A 22,691-nucleotide genomic window follows, 5' to 3' on the forward strand; every position below is an offset into this window, starting at 1 on the left:
TCTGGTGACCTTCTAAAATAGACAATGACATCACTGTACTGGGAGAGTGACTCCTGACTTTAGAGAGAAAACTAATTCTTGCTGTTTGACATCCTCCCATATCTTGCCCTATGTTTTTCTTTGGCTTATTTGTAACCTTTTACTAGGATGAAGCTAGAGTCTTAAATATAGTGCTTTCAATGAGTTCTGTAAGTGGTTCCGAGTAAATCATTTAACCTGAGTGGTGGGAAAGTCCCCCTAATTGTAGTCTGAGCCCCAGAACTTGCAACTGGTATGTGAAGCACAATCTTATAAACGACTGCAGTAACCTGTGGGATCTGCCCTAATGCCAAGTAGTCAGTCAGAGGTGAATCGAGTTACTGCAGAGAGCTGCCAGAAGCTGTTAGAAGTTGTCAGAAATTTTTCAAACCTCAATAAAATATTTACCTTACTTCCTGGTATTTTTCTATTGTATTATTTTCTTTAAAATAAAACACAATGATTTCTTTTTATTATAGCATTGGTTTAATGTTTTAAAATTCAAGGCACTTTGATTAAAATTTTTTTAAAAGATTAATAGAAATGTTTGTCTTTCAAGTATAATTTTTGTAACAGCAAGGTTGAAAAGTGGTAGTCTCCCATTTAAAATTCAGCACTTCTAACAAAATTAAAGGAATGCTTATATAGAGATAATTCAGGAAGGTGATAACTACTAAAGACATGGATTAATGCCTTATTTTAATCACTGGATCTTAACAAAGTTTTCAATATGTCATTTGAAATGAACTATCACTGAAAATAAGGTTTTTTTAATCATTCAATATAATCTCTCAAAGAGTATCTAGATAACATAATACTTGACTTAAATATACCAGATAAACATTTACAATCAGCAAATAAAAACACAGTAAAGCAATTTGCATCTGAAAGTCTGACATTCAGATCTGTACCTAATCCACTGGGTTTTTAATTTTTTCTTTTTTCTAAGTATAACAAATATAAACAAAATTTTGGGGGGGTACTCAACATATTAGACTTAAAACTACCTATTTATAATTATTAACTTCCAACACTATCATTCATTAGTGAACACCAATATATCATTTCAGCAATCATCTCACGTGAAATGACAAATGGAAAACAAACTTCTCAACAATATTAGGTCACCAATTCTTTCATCTAACAGTTACTATCTTAAAGAATAATTTATTTTTAAAATCCTATACACACAATGATTAAACATTTTTAAATTAAATGAATTAAGTTACGAAACTTTATTCTTTCTACAAAAAGAAAATTTCAAAAATAAAAGGACAAATTCAATTCTAAATGTTTCCTTGTTGCTTTGGATTGTTCTCTTATATAACTTTAGTAAATTATTTATTTAATCTCTTCTTTAGGTTCTCAAGATGCTCTGCATTAACATCTTGTAATGCCAGTACCACTGCTTTAGACAAGGAGGGATTAAATGAAATAGTCATTAAACAGCACAAATCTATTAGATCTCTCTGACATTTCTCCAAACCTTGCAAGAACTTTTGGTACTGAAGAGGATCCTTTTTTAACTGTTTCATTTCTGGTACTGAAAACCCTATTAGGCTAGTAAGTATTTCATCTACAAAGTCTACATCTAGATATGCAGTACCATCGGAAATCTTTGCAGTTATACTCCAAATGCCACCAGAACTTGAGAGATTTCCAGTTAAGGTGACAATAAATGCTTTAACTTTCACTGCTATAACTTCCTTTGGTTTGCTGGCCATTAGAACAGACAAATAGATGAAAGGTAGAGAATATACATCCATGGGGACAGAAAGATTAGTGCTATTCTCTGAAGATCTCAAAGAACTAGTCTGTAAATGGTGTTCATTTTCATCAGAAATCTGTAAATTCTTCTTTGGAACATGATTAGCCAGTTCTCTATTTAAAAGTTTATTAGTTAAAGAATGTCCATCTGAACTGTTGATAGTTTGTTTTACTTTATCATCTATCTTTGAGTTATTTCTACTTGTAAAATCAGGGGGTAGGGGTACATTACAATGACCTGAAAAAGCACTACTGTTTTGGTCTCCAGCAGATGGACTACCGAAAGATTTCTCTTCATTAGTCATTTGTTCGGGTAAGTTTTTTTCATTCCAATTATTCTCATTTTTGCAAATCAAAGAAAGAGTATTAGGTTTATGTGAAATTTTCTTTATACTTTCATCTGTGTTTCTATTCAAAGTTAACAGCTGTAATTCTTTAATCTCTGCTTGTTCTTTCTGGACAGTTTCTTCTAAAAGCAAGACCTCCTCCAATGAAATGTCATCTAATTCTCCATCAGGGAAATGCAGAGATTGGTGCATTTTGGTCTCCAAGACCAAAGGTGGTCCGTCCTTTGGTCCTGGAGAAACAGCAAATCCTGGTTCAAAACTTGACTGTTTTGTGCTAATACTATTTGAGGAGCTTCCTGGGCTGAAACATCTTTCCAAGGAGGTGTCATTACTTGCTGCAAGCTCATCATTTTCATCAAGACTTGCCAAGAGTTCTTCATCAGAAGGTCCGAATGCAGAATCTAGAACATCTGTATTTCTGGGGATGCTCTGGTTAGAGTGATTTGGTATGACTGAAACTAAAGGATCAGGTTGTTCCCCAATTAATCTTGCAAGTACTTTTTCTTGGGCATATTCTTCTAAAAGAGCATCTACTTCACCTCCTAACACCTTCACATTTTCTGGTTTTAACAAGAGAACACCAAGACGGAAAGAAATGTTTCCATAAATCAATATTTTTGTACCTGGAGGAAGGTTACTATGAAGAGCTGGAATGGCGTGGTACTCCATTCCCTGCATTTGTACAATCCCATCAGTTATCTGTAGCATCAACATTCTTGAAGGCTTTGCTTCCCAAGGTTTTTGGGTTACTTGTGTTTCAGCTGTAACTAGGTCATTTGTTGTATTTTTTCCTCTCAACTTTTGTATCTGGGAATATGCAGGTTGACTTACATCAACCAATGAATTAATCTGCAGAGCATAAAACCCATTCAGTTCTCCCTTTGGAACTTCTAAAATGCCTTCAGGCAATAGAGGATGCTCTAAATCTCTCAGATCAGTAAGGAGCCATTGCTCAAACACTTGTTTATTCATTTGTGCCTGAGTCAAATTACCATTATTATTTTCTTCTTGGATCCAGTTAATACAAGCTTCTAGCCACATTAGAGGTACTTTAACATGCCACGTAGCTGAAAGCCAGGTTTCAGCTCTTAATGCAATACCAGCTACACTCATTTCTTTTAAGTAAAAGGAATATTATGCATCGATTATCTGAAAAAAAAAAAAAGATAATTAAGTACATTTAGAGTTTCTATAATACTCTACAATGTACAAGCAAGCAAAACTACAAAATTCAGATACTTTCCCTTAGCATCTAAACATTTTTTACTTTCTAAATGGCCAAGAATCAAACGCCACAATTAATCAAATGGTATAATTATATAAGGAGAAAAGCAAATGGTTTTGAGACAGATATATCTAGGTTGGAAAGGGAGATGTGCCAAATTACAAATTATGTAAATGAGTATAAATTTCTTTACTTCTCTAATCCATTTTTCTTATCTGTAAAATGTTAATACCATCTCCTATCTTATGGGGTGGTTGTGAAGATTACATGAATGATACTTGTAAAGCATAATGTGAAATCTATGGAAGATACTGGGTAAATAATATTTACTATATTAATATAACAATCAAATTCTAATCTTTTAAAATTTGGTTGATGGGAAGTAGATGTGGCCTAAGTGATACCATATGGGAGGACCCAGGTTCGACCCCTGGGGCCAACTGGTGAAAAACGAAAAGATGAAAGAAGAGAAAGTGTGCCCGCACGCAAACAGGTACCCAAGTGGTGAGCCAGTGCCAGCACAATTGAGTCACACAGCAAGAGGATGACACATCAAGAGAGAGACAAGGGGAGAGCTAACATAAAGTGTAGCAGAAACCAGGAACTGAGGTGGCACAATTGATAGGGAACCTCACTCCACATCAGGGGTCTCCAGGACTGAACCCAGGTGAATCCTAGAGGAGAAAAAATGAGAATAGAAAACAACACAGACAGCAAAAACAGCAGGCCAGGAGAAGGGAAAGGGGGAAAATAAATCTTTTTAAAAAAATTTTGGTTGACGGGAAACGGACTTTGGCCCAGTGGTTAGGGCGTCCGTCTACCACATGGGAGGCCCGTGGTTCAAGCCCCGGGCCTCCTTGACCCGTGTGGAGCTGGCCCATGCGCAGTGCTGATGCGCGCAAGGAGTGCCGTGCCACGCAGGGGTGTCCCCCGCGTAGGGGAGCCCCACGCGCAAGGAGTGCACCCGTAAGGAGAGCTGCCCAGCGCGAAGGAGGGAGCAGCCTGCTGAGGAATGGCGCCGCCCACACTTCCCGTGCTGCTGACGACAACAGAAGCGGACAAAGAAACAAGACGCAGCAAAAAGACACAGAAAACAGACAACCGGGGGAGGGGAGGGGAATTAAATAAATAAAAATAAATCTTAAAAAAAAAAAAAAATTTTGGTTGAGAAGCAATGTTCACTAAGGTTCCTTTCACATCTACAATTAATTCTCTATTAAAACTTCTACTGCCTGTGTTTGGCCATTTAGCACTTAAATATATGATCTAAGGATAAAAGTGTAACAAATAACAGTAGGCTTTGAGATGATATAAAGCCTTTTATTTGTTTGGCTAAATATCTTCAACAGTCCTGCCTGATAAATACACTTACTTAGCAAAACACTGAAGACTAATTAGCTCTGTGTTTACACTGATGAAATGTTGAAGAGCTAAAATTTATAAAAATTTTAAATGTTCACAAGAAAACTTACCACTTGGGTTTGAAGACGGGATTTGGAGCGGGCTGTTTGGTAGAGTACTTGTAACCTCTACTGTTCAGAAATGGCTCTGGGAGCTAAAACAAGAAGCAGTGAGGGTTGTAAGAAGCTGGTTTACAGTTTATGAGTACAAGAGCTTGATAGTATGGTCCTTGGAGATCTTGTGATCAGAGTAGAAGCAATATAGAATAAAAACATGAGGTTTGAAGTGAGATAATTATAAACAAGTGATCTTGAGAAAGTTACACACTCTTTCTAAGCCTATTTCCTTATCTACATACTTACTTTAAAGGCCTACTGTGGAAATTAAAGGAGGTAAGACAGGCAGAATTAAAAGTAGCAGAGTTCTGAGTACAACTCTGCTGCCAAACTATCTTTCACTTATAAACTCTGTGACCAGATACTAGCTATTTAACTTCAGAGTAAGCTACTTATTTCATCTGTAAAAGGAGAATAATAGCATTTCCCTCATAGGTTTGTTATAAGGATTAAATTATTTACAGAGATAAAGCAGCACCTGGCACACAGTAAGAACTTAGTAAATATAAACTATTCTTAAAGAGTCTACTACTGTATTTGGTAAAAACAGTCCTCAAAGATTGTAGTTGTCGTTATTTTAGACTGAATGATCAGTCCCAGTTTTGGATAAAGTCCTGGACTGCTATGAAATTAGTGAACTGATGGTTTTTGTGAGTTCTCAAACAAGAAAATAAAGCACCTACTTGCTAGCTGAACCCAGACAATACTAATGTGAGTCTCCTTAAGCTACCACTGTAGCAAAAAAAAAACCTATTTTACATTATATCCAAAAAAAAAAAATCAGCTGAAGGAAATGCAGTATGTGCCTAGTTTATTACTGACCCTATAGTTACCTGCTGAACACCTTTTCATCTATTTCTCAGTGACATGGACCCCTTATCTTTGCCTCTCAACTCTTTTGTTCCATATTTCTGTCCTCTCATTAGCCTAGACTACAGACTCTGGAGAGAGCTCCATCTTCTCCCTTCCCCCCCCCCCAAAACCAATTTATTTATTTATTTGTTTATTTATTTATTTATTTTAATTGATTTTGTAAAAATGTTACATTAAAAAATATATATATATATATGAGGTTCCATTCAGCCCCAACACCCCCACCCCACCACTCCCCCCCCAGCAACACTCACTCCCTTCATCATGACACATCCATTGCACCCGGCAAGTACATCTCGGGGCATCTCTGCACTTCATGGTCAATGGTCCACATCATGGCCCATAGTCTCCCACATTCCATCCAGTGGGCCCTGGGAGGATTTACAATGTCCGGTGATTGCCCCTGAAGCACCATACAGGGCAACTCCAAGTCCCAAAGTCACCTCCACATCTCATCTCTTCCTGCCACTCCCCATATCCATCAGCCACCATGTCCACTTTTCCCACTCCAATGCCACCTTTTCTCTGTGGGCCCATCTTCTCCCTTTTACTTGCTAACCTGAAATGATTTCCAAATGCCAAGTGGCACAACCCCCCACATCTCTCAGTCGCCCAGCTTCTAATCTCTCAAATCCATTCCAACTGTCACATGACTACTAACTGTCTTTCTAAAACACAGTTTAGATTAACATTGCTGCCCTGCTTAAAAACCAGCCAGGTTTCCTACTCCCTACAAAACAAAGTTAAAATTTCTTACTATGACATATAAAATGCTTTATGCTCTACTTTGCAACAAACATTTCACACCAAATGCAAAGAGTTGGTGGAGGGGTAATGTATGAGACCCCTGTGTGATGTTATGTGCGGTCACCCCTCGGGCTGAAGTGTGGTTTGCTGGCCTGGCGGGGGAGCAGCCGCGGTAGGCCTAATTCCGATGCCCCCATAATAGGGTGGCTGGTCGGACTCACCGCCACCCCTGAAGGGAGCTCGGCATGGGCGCGGAGTGCCCTCAGGTCTCCCCTTCTCGGCAGCCATGCTTCCGCGGCCGCCCCTCCTCCCAGATGGCGCCACACGATGCCTGTGGGGCGGCACCCTTCTTCTTCTTTCTCCCTGCTCAGGCGCAGGGCGGAAAATTCCAGTCTGCCCTTTTCCCCTCCCCCGACAGCAGCAACAGCCAGGCGTGGGCGGAAAAATCCAGTCTGCCCTTTTCCCTCCCCCGACAGCAGCAACAGCCAGGCGTGGGCGGGAAACTCAAGTCTGCCCTCCACCCCAGCAACAGCAGCCGCCAATCCCTAAACCCTGCCCCTTCCCCCAGCAACAGCGACAGCCAATCCCTAACCACCACCCCTCCCCCGTCCAGTACCGCCCACTGACCTTTCGCCGGCAACCAATCAGAACAGGGCGTGGCTTCGACCAATCAGCCTTCCCCAGCCCCTATAAAACTGTTGCCTTTCCCTCAATAAAGCGGACTTGCCCGTTTACCTTGTCTCCGCGGTAGTTCTTCTGCCGTGCGCCCTCCAGTCCTGAGAGCGCCCGACAAGGGCCTGGCCTCCCTTGTCCCCAGTTCGTCGCCTGCTTCTCCGGGCAACCCCTTCGTCGCCGGCTTCGCCGGGCGACCCCGTCAGCCAAACCGCGCAACCCCTTGTGAGACCGATCCCTCGTCTGCTGCCGGACCGACCCCTCGTCCCAAGTGGGACCGACCCCTCGTCCGCAGCCAGACCCCACCTCTACCGACCGAGCAAGCCGCCGCAGTTATGTACGTTTATTTTGCAAGTTCACAATCTTTTCTCTATATACTTACTGTTTTGTGTTCGTGAATGAAAGATATACTTCAATAAAAATAAAAACATATATATATAAATAAATAAGTAAAAAAGCTTTATGCTCTACCACTCAGTTTCATCTCCTATTAATGATGATGATGGTACCATTAACTTAGTGTTTATTATACGCACACAGTGCTAAACACTTCATATTTTTTCATTTACTATAATATTATTATTCCCATTGTATAGATGAAGAAATAGATTAAAAGAAGTTAAGCAACTTGCTTAAAATCATACAGTTTGAGCAGAGACTTCCCATCTACTTCTATATTCCTACAGCATTTGCACATGCCTGTTAAATGTTACATTGGTTACATATCTATACTCCTCACTAAATCAATAAATCCCTTGGAGCCACGCTTATTTATCTCTGAATCACCCTCAGATTCCTGGGCATAAATGCTTTACACAGTCAATATAGACTGAATCAATTAAGTTTCCTGTCTTGATAAAAAGAACTTCCAATATGCCCAAATTCCCAAATGAGGTTTGGTGAACAACCACCAACAGTATTTGTTGACCTTTTATATGAAGTGTGCATATAAAATAATGACAGTGCTTTTGCTTGCACTTATGAAAATGCTTCATTTTCCTGGAGTCATATCCACACATTCTACTCTAAACTGAAGAAAATGCCCAGGAGTCCCCAATGCAGTATACAGAGACCTACACCAAGGTATGTACACCTAACTGTACATACCTGAAAAACTAAATCCTGAAGGGTCGATAGGAACAGACTTCATCAAAATTAAAAATTTTTGTACATCAAAGAATATTATCGAGAAAGTGAAGACTTAACTAAAGAATGGGAGGAAATAATTACTATGCATCTATCTGATAAAGTCTTAATATAAATATACAGAGCTCCTAAAATGCAACAGCAAAAAGACAACCCAATGAAAAAATGGGCAAGGGACTTTAATTATTCCAAAGAAGATATACAAATGGTCAATAAGCACATGAAAACATGTTCAATGTCATTGGTCACCAGGGAATGCAAATCCAAATCACAATAAAATACTACTTCATATCCATTAGAATGGTCACTATGTTTTTTATATATATATATGTTTTACATTTATATATATATATAAAAACAGAAAATAACAAGAGTTACTAATGATGTGAGGAAGTCAGAACCCTTGCACAGTGCTGATAGGATTGGAAAATGATGCAGCCACTGTGGAAATCAATTTGGCAGGTCCTCAGAAGGTTGACCACAGAATTATATAATGTAACCCAGCAGTTTTAAAGAATTTAAAGTAGGAACTCATGCAGATACTTGCACACAGCAACGATTATAGCAGCATTATTCAGTATAGCCAAAAGGTGGAAGCAAACCAAATATCCATCAGTAGATGACTGGATAAGCAAAATGTGGTATTTACATACAATAGAATATTTTTGAGCTGGAAAATGAATGAAATTTTGATACACACTACTATGTGGATGAACCCTGAACACATCATGTTGATATAAAACATATTTTATGATACACTTATAGGAAATAGCTAGAATATGCAAATTCATAGAAACAGAAAGTAGAGTACAGGTCACCAGACAGGGTAGGAGAAAGGGGCGTTAATTCATAATGGAGGGAAGTGGACTTAGACCAATGGATAGGGCATCCGCCTACCACATAAGAGGTCTGCAGTTCAAACCCCGGGCCTCCTTGACCCGTGTGAAGCTGGCCCCTGCGCAGTGCTGATGCGCGCAAGGAGTGCCCTGCCACACAGGGGTGTCCCCCGCGTAGGGGAGCCACACAGGCAAGGAGTGCGCCCTGTAAGGAGAGCCGCCCAGCGCAAAAGCAAGTGCAGCCTGCCCAAGAATGGCACCACACACACTAAGAGTTGACACAACAAGATGATGCAACAAAAAGAAACACAGATTCCTGGTGCCGCTGATAAGGATAGAAGCGGTCACAGAAGAACATACAGCAAATGGATACAGAGAGTAGACAAATGGGGGGGGGGGGATAGAAATAAATAAATAAATAAAATATGTTTTAAAAATTCACAATGGATACACAGTTTCTGTTTGGAGAGGTGGGAAAGTTCTGGTAAGGGCAGCAAAACATTGTGAAGGTAATTAATTCCCCTGAAATGGATGGTTGGGGGTGGTTGAGATAGGAAAATTCATGTTGTAATATGCTTCCCCAATAAGAAAAAAAGGGGGAAATGGATGTGGCTCAACCAGTTGGGCTCCAGTCTGTCATTATAGGAGGTCCGGGGGTTGATGCCTAGGGCCTCCTGATGAGGGCAAGCTGGCCCACGCGGTTAGCTGGCCCACACAGAGTGCCACCCTGCATGGGAATGCCACCCAGCGCAGGAAAGCTGCCCCATGTAGAAGTGCTAGCCGATGTGGAGAGCTGGAGCAGCAAGATGATGCAACAAGAAACACAGAAGAGAGAAAACAAGAAGACACAGCAGAACAGGGAGTTGAGGTGGCACAAGAGAGTAATCACCTCTCTCCCACTCTGGAAGGTCCCAGGGTTGGTTCCCGGAGCTAGTACCTAATGAGAATACAAGCAGACACAGAAAAACACACAGCAAAAGGACATGGAGAGCAGACAATGGGGGGAACAGGGGTTGGGGGAGAACTAAAAAAAATAAATCTTAAAAAGAAAAAGAGAGACAAAAGAGACATTGACCATTAAATGTATGATCCTGGACTGTACCTAACAATGAAGGAGACAGGTCCCAAAAGAACTTTAATGGATCATATTTTTAAAATTGGAAGACATACTGTAAGTTTTATATCAATGTTAAATTTTTGAACTTAATATACTTAAGATGGTTACATAAATGAATATCCTTAAACTCAGGAAATGTACGTGGAAGTACAAAGTATTCAAAAAGCATAATGTATATGCAATCTACACTCAAAAGTTTAGAAAACAGATAAATAGGTAGATAAGATGGATGAACAGACAGAATGATATGGTAAATGTGGAAAAATGTTAGAAGTAGGTGGATCTGGGTATTTGGGTAAGGGTACGTTGGGATTCTCTCTCTGTATTTTGTATTATTTTTACAACAGTCCTATAAATTTGATAGCATTTCAAAGCCAAAACTTTTTAAAAAAGGACATTGGGGGAACTGTGCAAAGATGGTGGAGTATGAAGCTCCAGGAATCAGTCCCTCCACTAGAACAACTATAAAACAGGCAAGAACTATCTCAGTCAACTATTTCAAAACTCTGGAGTCTACTAGAACATTGTACAGCATCCAGGAAGAGCAGGAGCAAGAAGCTCCTAATTACGGTAAATACCAGTAAATTGCTCTATATGCAGCAGTTACTGCACCCATCCCCCACTCAAAAGTAACACATTAATGCAAGGTGCAATGTGTTAATAATAGAGTGGTATATGGGAACTCTGTATTTTACGCATGATTTTTCTATAAACCTACAACTTACCTAATCAAAAAAAAAAAGAATAAAGATTTCAAATCGGAGACCTAACATCAAAACTGAAAGAACTAGAAAAAGAGAGCAAATTAAACCCAAAGCTAGCAGAAGAAAGGAAATAATAATTAGCATAGGGATAAATTTTAAAGGACCATAAAAGGACACTATGAACAACTAACTATATGCCAACAAATTAGATAATCTAGTTGAAATGGACAAATTCTTACAAACATACAAACTACACACAATGACTCAAGAATTACAAGTTCTTAACAAACCAGTAATTAGTAAAGAGATTTTGATCCAGTCATCAAAAATCTCCCAACAAAGAAAAATCTAGGAGCACATGGCTTCACAGGTGAATTTTACCAAATATTCCAAGAAAAGTTAACACCAATCCTGCTCAAACTCTTCCAAAAAAATTGAAGAGGGAACACTTAATTCATTCTACAAGCCCAACACATTACCCTCATACCAAAGCCAGATAAAGATACCACAAGAAAACTACAGAATACTAACTCTTAAGAATAAAACACCAAAGTCCTCAACAAAATACTAGCAAACTAAATCCAAGAGCACATTAAAAGAACTATAAACCATGACCAAGTGCGATTTATTCCAAATACACAAGGGTGGGTCAGCATAGAAAATTAATGTAATATACAACATTAACAGAATGAAGGAAAAAAACCACATGATTATCTCAATTGATACAGAAAAGGCATTTGACAAAATCCAGCAAGATTTCTTGATAAAAACTCTTAAAAAACTAAGAGGGAAACTGATGTAAAGTACTAGGAATCTGTTGGCTTTTATAAAGGTATTTGGGGTAAATACAGTTACAAGGCCCTGAAGAGTCCACCTCAAAATTGCTTTCTCACCAAAGTCATTTGCCACATGTTGAAGCAAAACGGTGGGTTCTCTCTGCTGGGTTTCAACCTCCCCCTCTGGGCTTCCTCTTCCTCTTGAGACTCTGTGGGCCCAGCTTCTTCCCAATCTCAACTGTAGACTGGCATAGGGCTTGTCTCTCAGGACTTCCTATATCAGGCCTGACTCTCTTCCCAAGGTGAGATATAAGCCATCAGGCAAATGGCTCATCTCTCCCCAGGGCTTTAGCTGTTTGACCCTTCTCCTGTCACAGGGCAGGATCAGAATGACAAAGCCCTCTCCGCTAGCATGTCTTCTCTCTTTTTTTTAAAGATTTATTTTATTTCTCTCCCCATCTCTCCCCCATTGTCTGCTCTCTGTGTCCATTTGCTATGTTTTCTTCTGTGTCCGCCTGCATTCTTGTCAGCAACACCAGGAATTTGTGTCTCTTTTTGTTGCATCATCTTGCTGCATCAGCTCTCCGCGTGTGCGGTGCCATTCCTGGGTGGGCCGCACTTTTTTTGCATGGAGCGGCTCTCCTTGCAGGCGAACTCCTTGTGCATGGGGCACCCCTACACAGGGGGCACCCCTGTGTGGCACGGCACTCCTCGCATGTGGCAGCACTGCACATGGGCCAGCTTACCACATGGGCCAGAAGGCCCTCGGTATCAAACCCTGAACCTCCTATATGATAAGCAGACACTCTATCAGTTGAGCTACACTGCTTCCCTAGCATGTCTTCTTGAGTGTCAGTTTATATCAGCCCACCAAGGGATCAGGGACTCAACCTCAGTTACGTCTTACTGACATAGCCCAATCAGAAGCCCTAAATTGATTTTATCAATAAACTTAGAGGTCCCTCGCTGAATGTAATACAATCAAACAGTATCACACCCAGAGGACAGATGAGTTTACAACATAATCTTTCTCTTTTTGGGATTCACAAAAATAATCTCAAATGATAAAGGGCATATATGAAAATTAACCTACTTAACGGTGAAAGACTGAAAGCTTTCCTTCTAAGTTCAGGAATAGGACAAGAATTTGTCACCACTGTTATTCAACATTATACTGGAAGTTCTAGTCAGAGCAATTAGCCAAGAAATTGGACATTGGAAGGTAGAAACCAAACTTTCCCTATTTGCAGATGACATGATCCTATATATATGTAAAATCCTAAAAACTCTACAAGAAAGCTCCAAGAGCTAATAAATTAATTCAGCAAAATGATGGGATTCAACATCACCCAAAAATCAGTATTATTTCTATACATTAGTAATAAACAATCAGAAGAAGAAATTTAAAAATTCCATTTAAAATACCAAATAAAACAATTAAATATCTAGGAATAAATCTAACCAAGGATGTAAAGGACTTGCACACAGAAAACTACAAAACATTGGCTAAAAGAAATCAAAGGCCTAAATAAAAGGAAGGGCATTCCATGTTCATGGATTGGAAGACTAAATATTGTTAAGATATCAGTTCCGCCCAAAAGTGATTTACAAATTCAATGCAATCCCAATCAAAATCCCAACACACTGCAGAAACGGAAAAGCTAATCATCAAATTTATATGGAGGGAAGCTGACTTGGCCCAGTGGATAGGACGTCTGTCTACCACATGGGAGGTCTGCGGTTCAAACCCCGGGCCTCCTTGACCCCCGTGGAGCTGGTCCACACACACGCAGTGCTGACTCACACATGGAGTGCCCTGCCACGCAGGGGCATCCTCGTGTAGGGGAGCCCCACGCACAAGGAGTGCACCCCGTAAGGAGAGCCGCCCAGTGCAAAAGAAAGTTCAGCCTGCCCAGGAATGGTGGTGCTGCACACACGGAGAGCTGATATACAAGATGACACAACAAAAGGAAACACAGATTCCCATGCCGCTGACAATAACAGAAGCAAAGAAAAACACACAGCAAATAAGACACAGAGAGTAGACAACGGGGGGGGGGGGGGGGTTGGGGGAGAAGGGGAGAGAAAAACAAATTTTATATGGAAAGGTAAGTCCATATATATGTGAATTTGAATAGCTAAAGCCATCTTGAAGAAAAGAAAGAAGTTTGAGGATTCAAAATTCCCCATGTTAAAAGCCACAATAATAAAAACAGGATAGTACTGGCACAAGGACAGGAATACAGACCAATAAAATTGGGGGCAAAGACTACTAATTAGGAAAGAATAGTCTCTTCAATAAATGTGGCTGGGAAAACAGGATCTCCATTTGCAAAAGAATGAAGGTGGACTTGTACCTCACATCTTAAGAAAAAAATCAATTACAAAATGGATCAAAGACCTATATATAAGACTAAAACTATGAAACTCCTATAAGAAAAAAGAGGGAAGTGTCTGCAGGACTTCGTGTTAGGCAATGGTTTCTTAAACTTTACACCCAAAGCCAAGCAACAAAAAGGAAAACAGATGAGTGGGACTAAAAACTTTTGGGCATCAAAGTATTTCAACATGAAAGTAAAAAGATAACTTAACCAATGGGAGGAAATATTTGGAAACCCCATATCTGATAAGCATTTTATATACAGATGTATAAAGAAATCCTTCAACTCAACAGTAAAAAGACAACCCAATTAAAAAGAGCAAAATGAGCAAAATGTGGCTCAGTGGCTGAGTACTGGCTTCCCACATACAAGGTCCTGGGTTCAATCCCCAGTCCCAGTACCTCAGGCGGGGTGGGGGGGGGGGGGGGAGAGCAAAGGCTTGAACAGACATTTATCCAGAGAAGATATACAAATGGCCAAAATGCACATGCAAAGATGTTCAACACCATTAGCCGTTAGGGAACTGCAAATCAAAACCACAAAGAGAAAGCATTTCACACCTACGAGAATGACTACTATTATTAAAAAAATAAAAAATAGGAACATCATTCATTCCTGGTGGGAATGTAAAATGGTGTACCCACCTTAGAAGACAGTTTGGCAGTTCCTCAGAAAATTACATATAGAATTACCATATGATTCAGCAATCTCACTTCTAGATATTTATATATACCCAAAAGAATGTAAAGCAAGGACCTGAAGCAATATTTGCAATGTTTGCAGACCAATGTTCTTAGTGTCATTATTCATAATTGCCAAAAGATGGAAGCAAACCAAGTGTCCATCAACTGATGAATGGATAAATAAAATATACACAATGGAATATTATTCAGCCATAAAATGAAGTTTTGATACAAGGGAAAATATCCATAAACCTTGAAAACCTCATATTGAGTGAAATAAGCCAGATACAAAAGGACAAATATTGTATAATCTCACTGATATGAAATGATGAGAATAAGGAAACTCATAGTCAGAATTCAGAATACAGGTTACCAAAGGACAATGAAGGTGAGGGTAGGGAATGGGAGGGTAGGGAAAGGCAATGAATTATATATTTGAATGTTGTTAAAAGGGGAAATTTCAGGTGGTGTATGTTACTAGAATAAATATTTTTTTAAAAATCCAAGGAAGTGGATGTGGCTCAAGCAGTTTAGTGACTGTTTCCCACCTGGGAGGTCCTGGGTTTGGTCCCTGCAACCTCCTAAAAACAAAATAAGAAACAACTAGTAAACAAACAAAGCCAACTCAAGGGAGCCAATGTGGCTTGGTGGTTAGGCACCAGAATCCCACATATAAGGTCCAGGGGTTCAATCCCCAGACCCTATATCTAAAAAAAAAAAAAAAAAAATCCATGGAAGTGCACAACATAGTGAACCCTAAGTTAAATCATAGACCACAGTTAAAGGTACAATTACAAAAATGTGCTTTTACCAACTGTAACAAATGTATACACCAATACAAAGTATTAACAATAGGGTGGTATGGGAACCCTGTATTATAAGCATGACTTTTCTGCAAAGCAACAACTTGTCCAATTTTTTTTTCAAAGGACATTTTCAAAAAGCAGATTCATGGTTGCCAGGGGATAGGGGAGGAAGGTGGGTGAAAGAAGTGAAGAGTGGCTGCTAATGGGGATGGGGTCTCCTTTGCAGTGAAGAAAATGTTCTAGAACTAGCAAGAGATATTGGTTGCACAACAATGTTAATGTACCCAATGACACTAATTATTGTCTTTAAAATGGTTGAAATGGTAACTTTCATGTCACATGCTTTTTACCACAATAAAAATACAAAACAAAAAGAAAAGTTCCTTCACGACCCTTTGCAGGAAGTCCCCACACACCCATTCTTAGGCAACCAATGATCTGCTTTTAGTCACTGTATATTAGAGTGGCTTGTCCTAGAGCTTTATTTAAATGGAATTAACAGCACATATTTTTAAAAAACACACCAAAAACAGTATGTATTCTTTTGTGTGTGGTGTCTTTTGCTCAGAATCTTGATTTTGAAATTCATCCATGTTGGGTGTATCAGCAGTTCATTCTTTTTGTATTTTGCTAAGTCCATTGGTGGATGTTGTGGACTTTTATGAACAAAACTGGAAAAAGGAATTATGTATAAATTATTTCTTTTAGGGGAAAAAACCTTAGAGGGGGAATTGATGAGTCATCTTGTAAGTGGCTTTTTAAATTCAGCCTTTCTGGTTGTTCTGTAGTGGTATCTCACTGTGGTTCTAATTTCCATTTCCCACATAATTAATGACCCTGAACAATTTGATGCACATATTGGCCTTTTGCATATCTTTTTTTGTTTGTGAAGTTGCCACATCACTTGCCCACTTATTAATTGATTGTTTGCATCCTGATATTTGAACTGTAAGAGTTCTTTATATACTCTGGATTAAATTCCTTTTTCAGATATGTATATTATGAATATTTTCTCCCAAACTGTGGCATTGGCATACATTTTCATTTTCTTAAAAGTTTCTTTTGAAAAGCAAAAAGTTTAAATTTTTGGTTAATTTTAATTTACCATTTTTCAATATTTGTGTTTTTTGTAACTGGTTTAATAAATCTTAAATTATTGATTTTAAACCACTTTTTCTGATAAAAGCATTTAAAGCTGTAAACAAAAACAAAAAACAAACAAAACAGACAGAGGTTAAAAACTAAGGAATCTGAATGTTCGGCCTTTAGTTAATGAGTTAAAAAAAAAAAAGACAAATTAGGAGAACTTGTGCATTAGAAAAATATACAAAACAAAGTACAAAGAGAGATTAAGAAATGAAACATTAAACAATGGAAAAAAAAAAAAAGGTAAGAAGTAGGGAGGATACGCTCCAACACTGAAATAATAGCAGTTTCAGAAAGAAAAAATAAAAGTGAAAGTAAATATTTTTAAAACTGTAACAGAAAAAACTTTTCTAAAATTGAAAATATTCTCTAGATTAGAAAAACTCAATAATGTTAAACCGCATTTTAAAAAATCTACACAAAGTACAGCAAATTGCAAGACAAGGTAAAAAAAAAAATCTTAAGAGCTACCAAAAAACTAGATCTAAAAGTTGAGATAAAAATGTAGAAAATAGGAAAAGAACTCAAAGGAAATTTAAGGTATTCCTCCTGTAAGGAATAGGATGAGATACTAATAATTTAAGTTTAGGCTCTTACAGAAAATCATAAAATTAAGCTTCATGTTTAAGGGTAAAGATGGAGAATTGAAAATACATACTTTTGGAAAGCAGATTTGGTTCAACAGATAAAGCATACACCTACCACATGGGAGGTCCAGGGTTCAAACCCAGGGTCTCCTGACCTGTGTGATGAGCTGGTCCACGCACAGTACTTATGTGCACAAGGAGTACTGTGCCATGTATGGGTGTCCCCAAGTAGGGGGGCCCCACACACAAGGAGTGAGCCCTGTAAGGAGAGCCACCCAGGGAGAAAAATGTGCAGCCTGCCCAGGAGTGGCACTGCACACACAGAGAGCTGATGTAGCAAGATGATGCAACAAAAAAAGACACAGATTCCTGGTGCCGCTGACAAGAATACAAGCAGACACAGAAGAACACACAGTGAATGGACACAGAGAGCAGAAACTGGGAGGGGGTGGGCAGGGAAGGGGAGAGAAATAAAAAAATAAATCTTAAAAAAAAAGAAAATACACACTTTGAGTGCCTCATGAAACTGCACAGAAAGCAGATTTTTTAAAATGTAAAAAAAAAACCCTCTAAGAACAAATAAAATGCGAGAAGAAACAACAGTAAATTTTGGTAAATTTTGGTAGCTAGAAAGTAGTACATGACTGACTTAGCAGACACTAAAAACTTGAGCTACAAACTGATATTAAGAGCATATGAGGAAAGCAGATGTGGCTGAGGTGACTGGGCTCCCGCCTACACAGGGGAGGTCTCTAGTTCGGATCCATGTGCCTACTAAAAAAGACAGTGAGGGGAAGCAGATTTGGCCCAACGGATAGGGTGTCCGCCTACCACATGGGAGTCCCAAGGTTCAAACCCAGGGACTCCTGACCCCTGTGATGAGCTGACCCACACGCGGTGCTGATGCGCACCAGGAGTGCAGTGCCACATAGGGGTATCCCCCACATAGGGGAACCCCACATGCAAGGAGTGTGCCCCGTAAGGAGAGCTGCCCAGCGCAAAAAGAAGTGCAGCCTGCCCAGGGTGTCACTGCACACAGAGACCTGATGCAGCAAGATGACGCAACAAAAAGAGACACAGATTGCCGGTGCCGCTGACAAGAATACAACTGGACAAAGAAGAACACACAGCGAATGGACACAGAGAGCAGACAACTGGAAGAGAGGCGGGGAAGGGGAGAGAAATAAAAAAAAAAAAAGAAGACAGTGAGCTGGTGTGATGGGCAGGCTTAGAAAGCTGACAAAACAAGATACACAAAAAGAAAAAACATAATGAGAGACACAACAAAAGCAGGGAGCAGAGGTTCCTGGTGCCTCCTAAGGAAGACAGCAAGCTGACACAACAGGCTGATGTGACAGGCAGGTACGGCAGGATGATGCAGCAAGAGATGCAGGGAGGAAAAAACATAGTGAGAGACACAACAAAGCCGGGAGCAGAGGTGGCTCAAGCTATTGGACGCCTCCCTTCCACAGTGGAGGTCCTGGGGTTTGGCTCCCAGTGCCTCCTAAAGAAACAAGGAAGACAAATAGACACAGGAAGTGAAAGGTAACAAGGGGATGGGGAGAAATAAATAAATTAAATAGATACAAAAAAAAAGAGCATATGAGAAACAACCTAATTTAAAAGCCAGTACTCTCATAAGTCAATATGAGGTATGTTTGGGAGAAAGAGGGACTCTAAAAACAGGATTGATTAAAAGACTCTTTGAGACATTTAGGAGTGCTACACAGGATCTCCGCCTCATCTATCCCACATACCAGATTGTTGTTCTGCCTTCTGGGGAGGGATAAAGAGAGGGTCTCTAGACTGGGGGACACCAGAACCAGAGTACAGTTGAAGGTAAAGATATCATACTGAAAACATAAAGAACAAATGAAATTCTTAAACAGTAAATGCTGAACATGTGCACACGGGCATGTGAGCACATGAAGACATAAAGCCCTCTTCCTCCACAAAGTTCCCCAAAATACTGGCAAATAGGCCTACACTCTCTAAAAAGGAGACCCCTTTTTCAGGGCAAACTTACCAGCCTAATAGAAAAAAAAACACAACAACCTAATGATACTGACATTAGCGGTTCTTCAATTAAACAGCATGTTTTGAAACTCAAGAGTTCCAATCAGCTTTTTAGTTCCCCACACTTAATCATGACAAAATAGCTGAGAAAAGTCTCTAACAAGAAACCAAAACAAACAGAAAAATGCAATCAAGACTCTGAAGGGAGAGGAAAACTTCAAAAAACTATTACTCCTATGCTTAGGGACAAAACATTCATGAAATAAGAATAGGATGTTGCTGGGGTGTGAATCATGTCCCCCACAAAAGGCATGCTCAGGTCCTAAACCCCTGGTCCTATGGATGTAAACATATTGTAAACAGGACCTTTTGATTAGGCCACTTCAGTTAAGATATAGCCCAAATGAATCAGGATGGGTTTTAATCCTATTTCTGGAGGTCATAGAAAGAGAAGTCATGGGAGAATCAAGAATATGGAAGGCGACAGAATCCAGAAGAAAGAAGATGCTGCCATGTGCCTTGTCATATGACTGAAAAACCAAACACTGCCTACGAGCCAGAATATACTGTCCTCGGGAGGAAGCAAGCCTTCTAGACTCTGGAACTGTGAGCCAATAAATGCCTGTTGTTAATTAAGCCAACCCATTGTACGGATGGTACCTATTTTAGCAGCCAGGAAACTAAAATATGCTATAAGAAAGAAAATTCATAGGACAAAAAGCAAACTCATGAAAATTTTTTAAAAAAATTTTTTAAGATTTATTTATTAATTTATTTCTCTTCCCTTCCCCACTCCCCATTTGTCTGCTCTGTGTACATTCACTATGTGCTCTTCTGTGACCACTTCTATCTTTATCAGCAGCACCAGGAATCTGTGTTTTTTTTATTGCGTCATCTTGTTCTGTCAGCTCTCTGTGGGCGTGGCACCATTCTTGGGCAGGCTGAACTTTCTTTGGCACCGGGCGGCTCGCCTTACAGGGCACACTCCTTGTGTGTGGGATTCCCCTACGCTGGGGGCACCCCTGCATGGCAGGGCACTCCTTGCGCGCATCAGCACTGCCCATGGGCCAGCTCCACACGGGTCAAGGAGGCCCGGCGTTTGAATCGCAGACCTCCCATGTGGTAGGCAGACGCTCTATCCATTGGGCCAAGTCCACTTCCCGATGAAAATTAAAATTATTATAGCAGAAATGAAAAACTCAATAGAATGAATGGAAGATAAAGTGAAGGAAATCTCCACAAAAATTAACACATCTCTACAAAGATATAATTAGGAAAGTAAGAGAAATAAAGCCCATCCAGGAAGTCTAACACACAAGGCTTTCCAGAAAGAAAAAACAAAGTAAACTAAGAGGAAATAACCAAAGGAATAAATTAAGAAAAATATCCAAAACTTAAAGACAAGGGCTTTCAGATGGATAAGGCCCAATACAATGGGTAAAAATAAACATATAAGTCATACTATTACAAAATTTTAGAATACTAGGACAAAAAACTCCACAAACTTCAGTGAGAGGAAAAAATAGGCAATTCAGATCAGGAATGAGAATGGTTTTGGACTTCTCAATAGTCTCAAGGGAATCTGGAAAGTAAAAAAAAAAATTTCACTCAAAATTTTGAATGAAAATTATTTACAACCTACACTTCTCTACCCAAACTCAATCAATTGTGACAATGAAATAAAAAGATTTTCAGATAAGCATTGTCTAATCAATGTTTGTACAGAAAGATGTTCTAATATATCAGAAAACTAAACTAAGAAAGAGGAAGACATGATATCTTGGATCGTATACAAAAGAGAAGCCAAACACTATAGTGAAAAGAAACTGCAGAATATAAAGGAAACAGTCCAGAAGGCCTCAGGAGAGATTTAGCTTTTTAAGATGATATTGTGTAAAAAACACTATTTCCACAATCTCATGTTTTCTTTCTTGGTTTACGCCTCTATTTTTTTAGAGCAACTGATACCTTCTCAATGTACTGAGAGGAAATTTAAATAACTGGAGGAGTTGGGGGTTAGACTAATGATAAATATTCAGAAAACCAGAGGGAAAAAAGAACACAAGACAATTAAGAGAAAACAAAAACAAAAGTTACACAGAAAAGAAAAACCTGGCTTGGTTATGAATAACATGTACATAGCCATAATAATGTAAATTCAACACTAATCTGACAAAAATTTTAATGTTGCTATATGGAGATAATTAATAGCAAAATGGTGAAGTATGAATACGGAAGGGTATGGAAGAAAGATGAGAAAGGTCGGTCGAGAGAGGGCCAGGTCCTTATCTCCACAGTGAAGGTCAATAGATTAATGCCTATAACTGAAAAACCAAGAAGTAGTAATATTTACATAGTTTTCAGAGCTATGAAAATAAATATAAAAAAGAATCAGAAAATTGAAAGTGGTTACTTCTGGAGAAGGGGAACAAAGGAGAAGGCAGAAAAGGGATTGTTATTTTTTCAAAACAACTCTTCAAAATTCATATTTTTAATGATATACATAAAAATACTTTCATTTTCCTTGCTCTCCAATGTTTCTTTTTTTCCCTATGCCTTTGTATGTTTATTGAGCTTTTTTAAAATTTTTATTTTATTTTTCCTATGTTTCATTGATTTCCTTGTACTGATGATGTTTCACTTTGGGGTAAGATTCATTTATCTTCCATTCGTCCTACTAATTTTTCATTTCTGCTACTAGCATTGAACAAAATCGTACAAGTGTTATGCATACTTAAATATTAAAGGTATGAAAGAAACACTTTCTCTGTAAGATAAGAATGACAATTCTCAACACTTCTTTTCAATATAACCAGTGCAATAAAGCAAGAGAAAGGAAAAAAGGTATTAAAATCAAAAAGAAAAAAAATTAAATCATCCCTATTTCCAAATAAAAATACCAAAGAATCTACAAAAAAGCTACTAGAACTAATAAATGAGTTAGCAAGACTGCAGGATATATGGTCTATATACAGTACAAAAGTTAATTTTCACTTTATATACTAACAGTGAACTAGAAATTGAAATAAACAATACAATTTACAATAACACCAAAAAAGCCAATAAACAGAATATGTGCAGGATGTATGTGCTGAAATTGCCAAATTACTGATGAACGAAATCAAAGATAACCAAAACAGATATGCTATGTTCACTGATTGGAAGATGTTATCTTGTTAAGATGTCACTTTTTCCCAAATTGATCTCTATCTAGTTCAGTGCAGTTCCATACTTCATATAGAAAGGCAAAAAGGCTCTAGAATAGATCAAAATGTAAAAATGAAAACTATAAAATTAATTACAAGAAAATAGAGTAGAAAAATCTTT

General features: G+C 38.8%; 1 protein-coding gene across 1 annotated transcript in view; it reads right to left on the reverse strand.

The window, feature by feature from the left end:
- Positions 1-481: 481 nt before the first annotated feature.
- The window catches only part of RMI1 (RecQ mediated genome instability 1), a 31,726-nt gene continuing 9,516 nt past the window's right edge, over positions 482-22,691 (reverse strand). The window contains exons 2-3 of the mRNA XM_004449453.4: positions 4,830-4,912; positions 482-3,281 (exon numbers count right to left, since the gene is read on the reverse strand). Of these exons, the coding sequence (XP_004449510.2) occupies positions 1,356-3,245 (1,890 nt within the window). The 5' untranslated portion in view covers positions 3,246-3,281; positions 4,830-4,912 and the 3' untranslated portion in view covers positions 482-1,355. The remainder of the gene's footprint in view (positions 3,282-4,829; positions 4,913-22,691) is intronic.

The sequence above is a fragment of the Dasypus novemcinctus genome, chromosome 8 (assembly GCF_030445035.2).
Source record: "Dasypus novemcinctus isolate mDasNov1 chromosome 8, mDasNov1.1.hap2, whole genome shotgun sequence".
Taxonomy (NCBI): domain Eukaryota; kingdom Metazoa; phylum Chordata; class Mammalia; order Cingulata; family Dasypodidae; genus Dasypus; species Dasypus novemcinctus.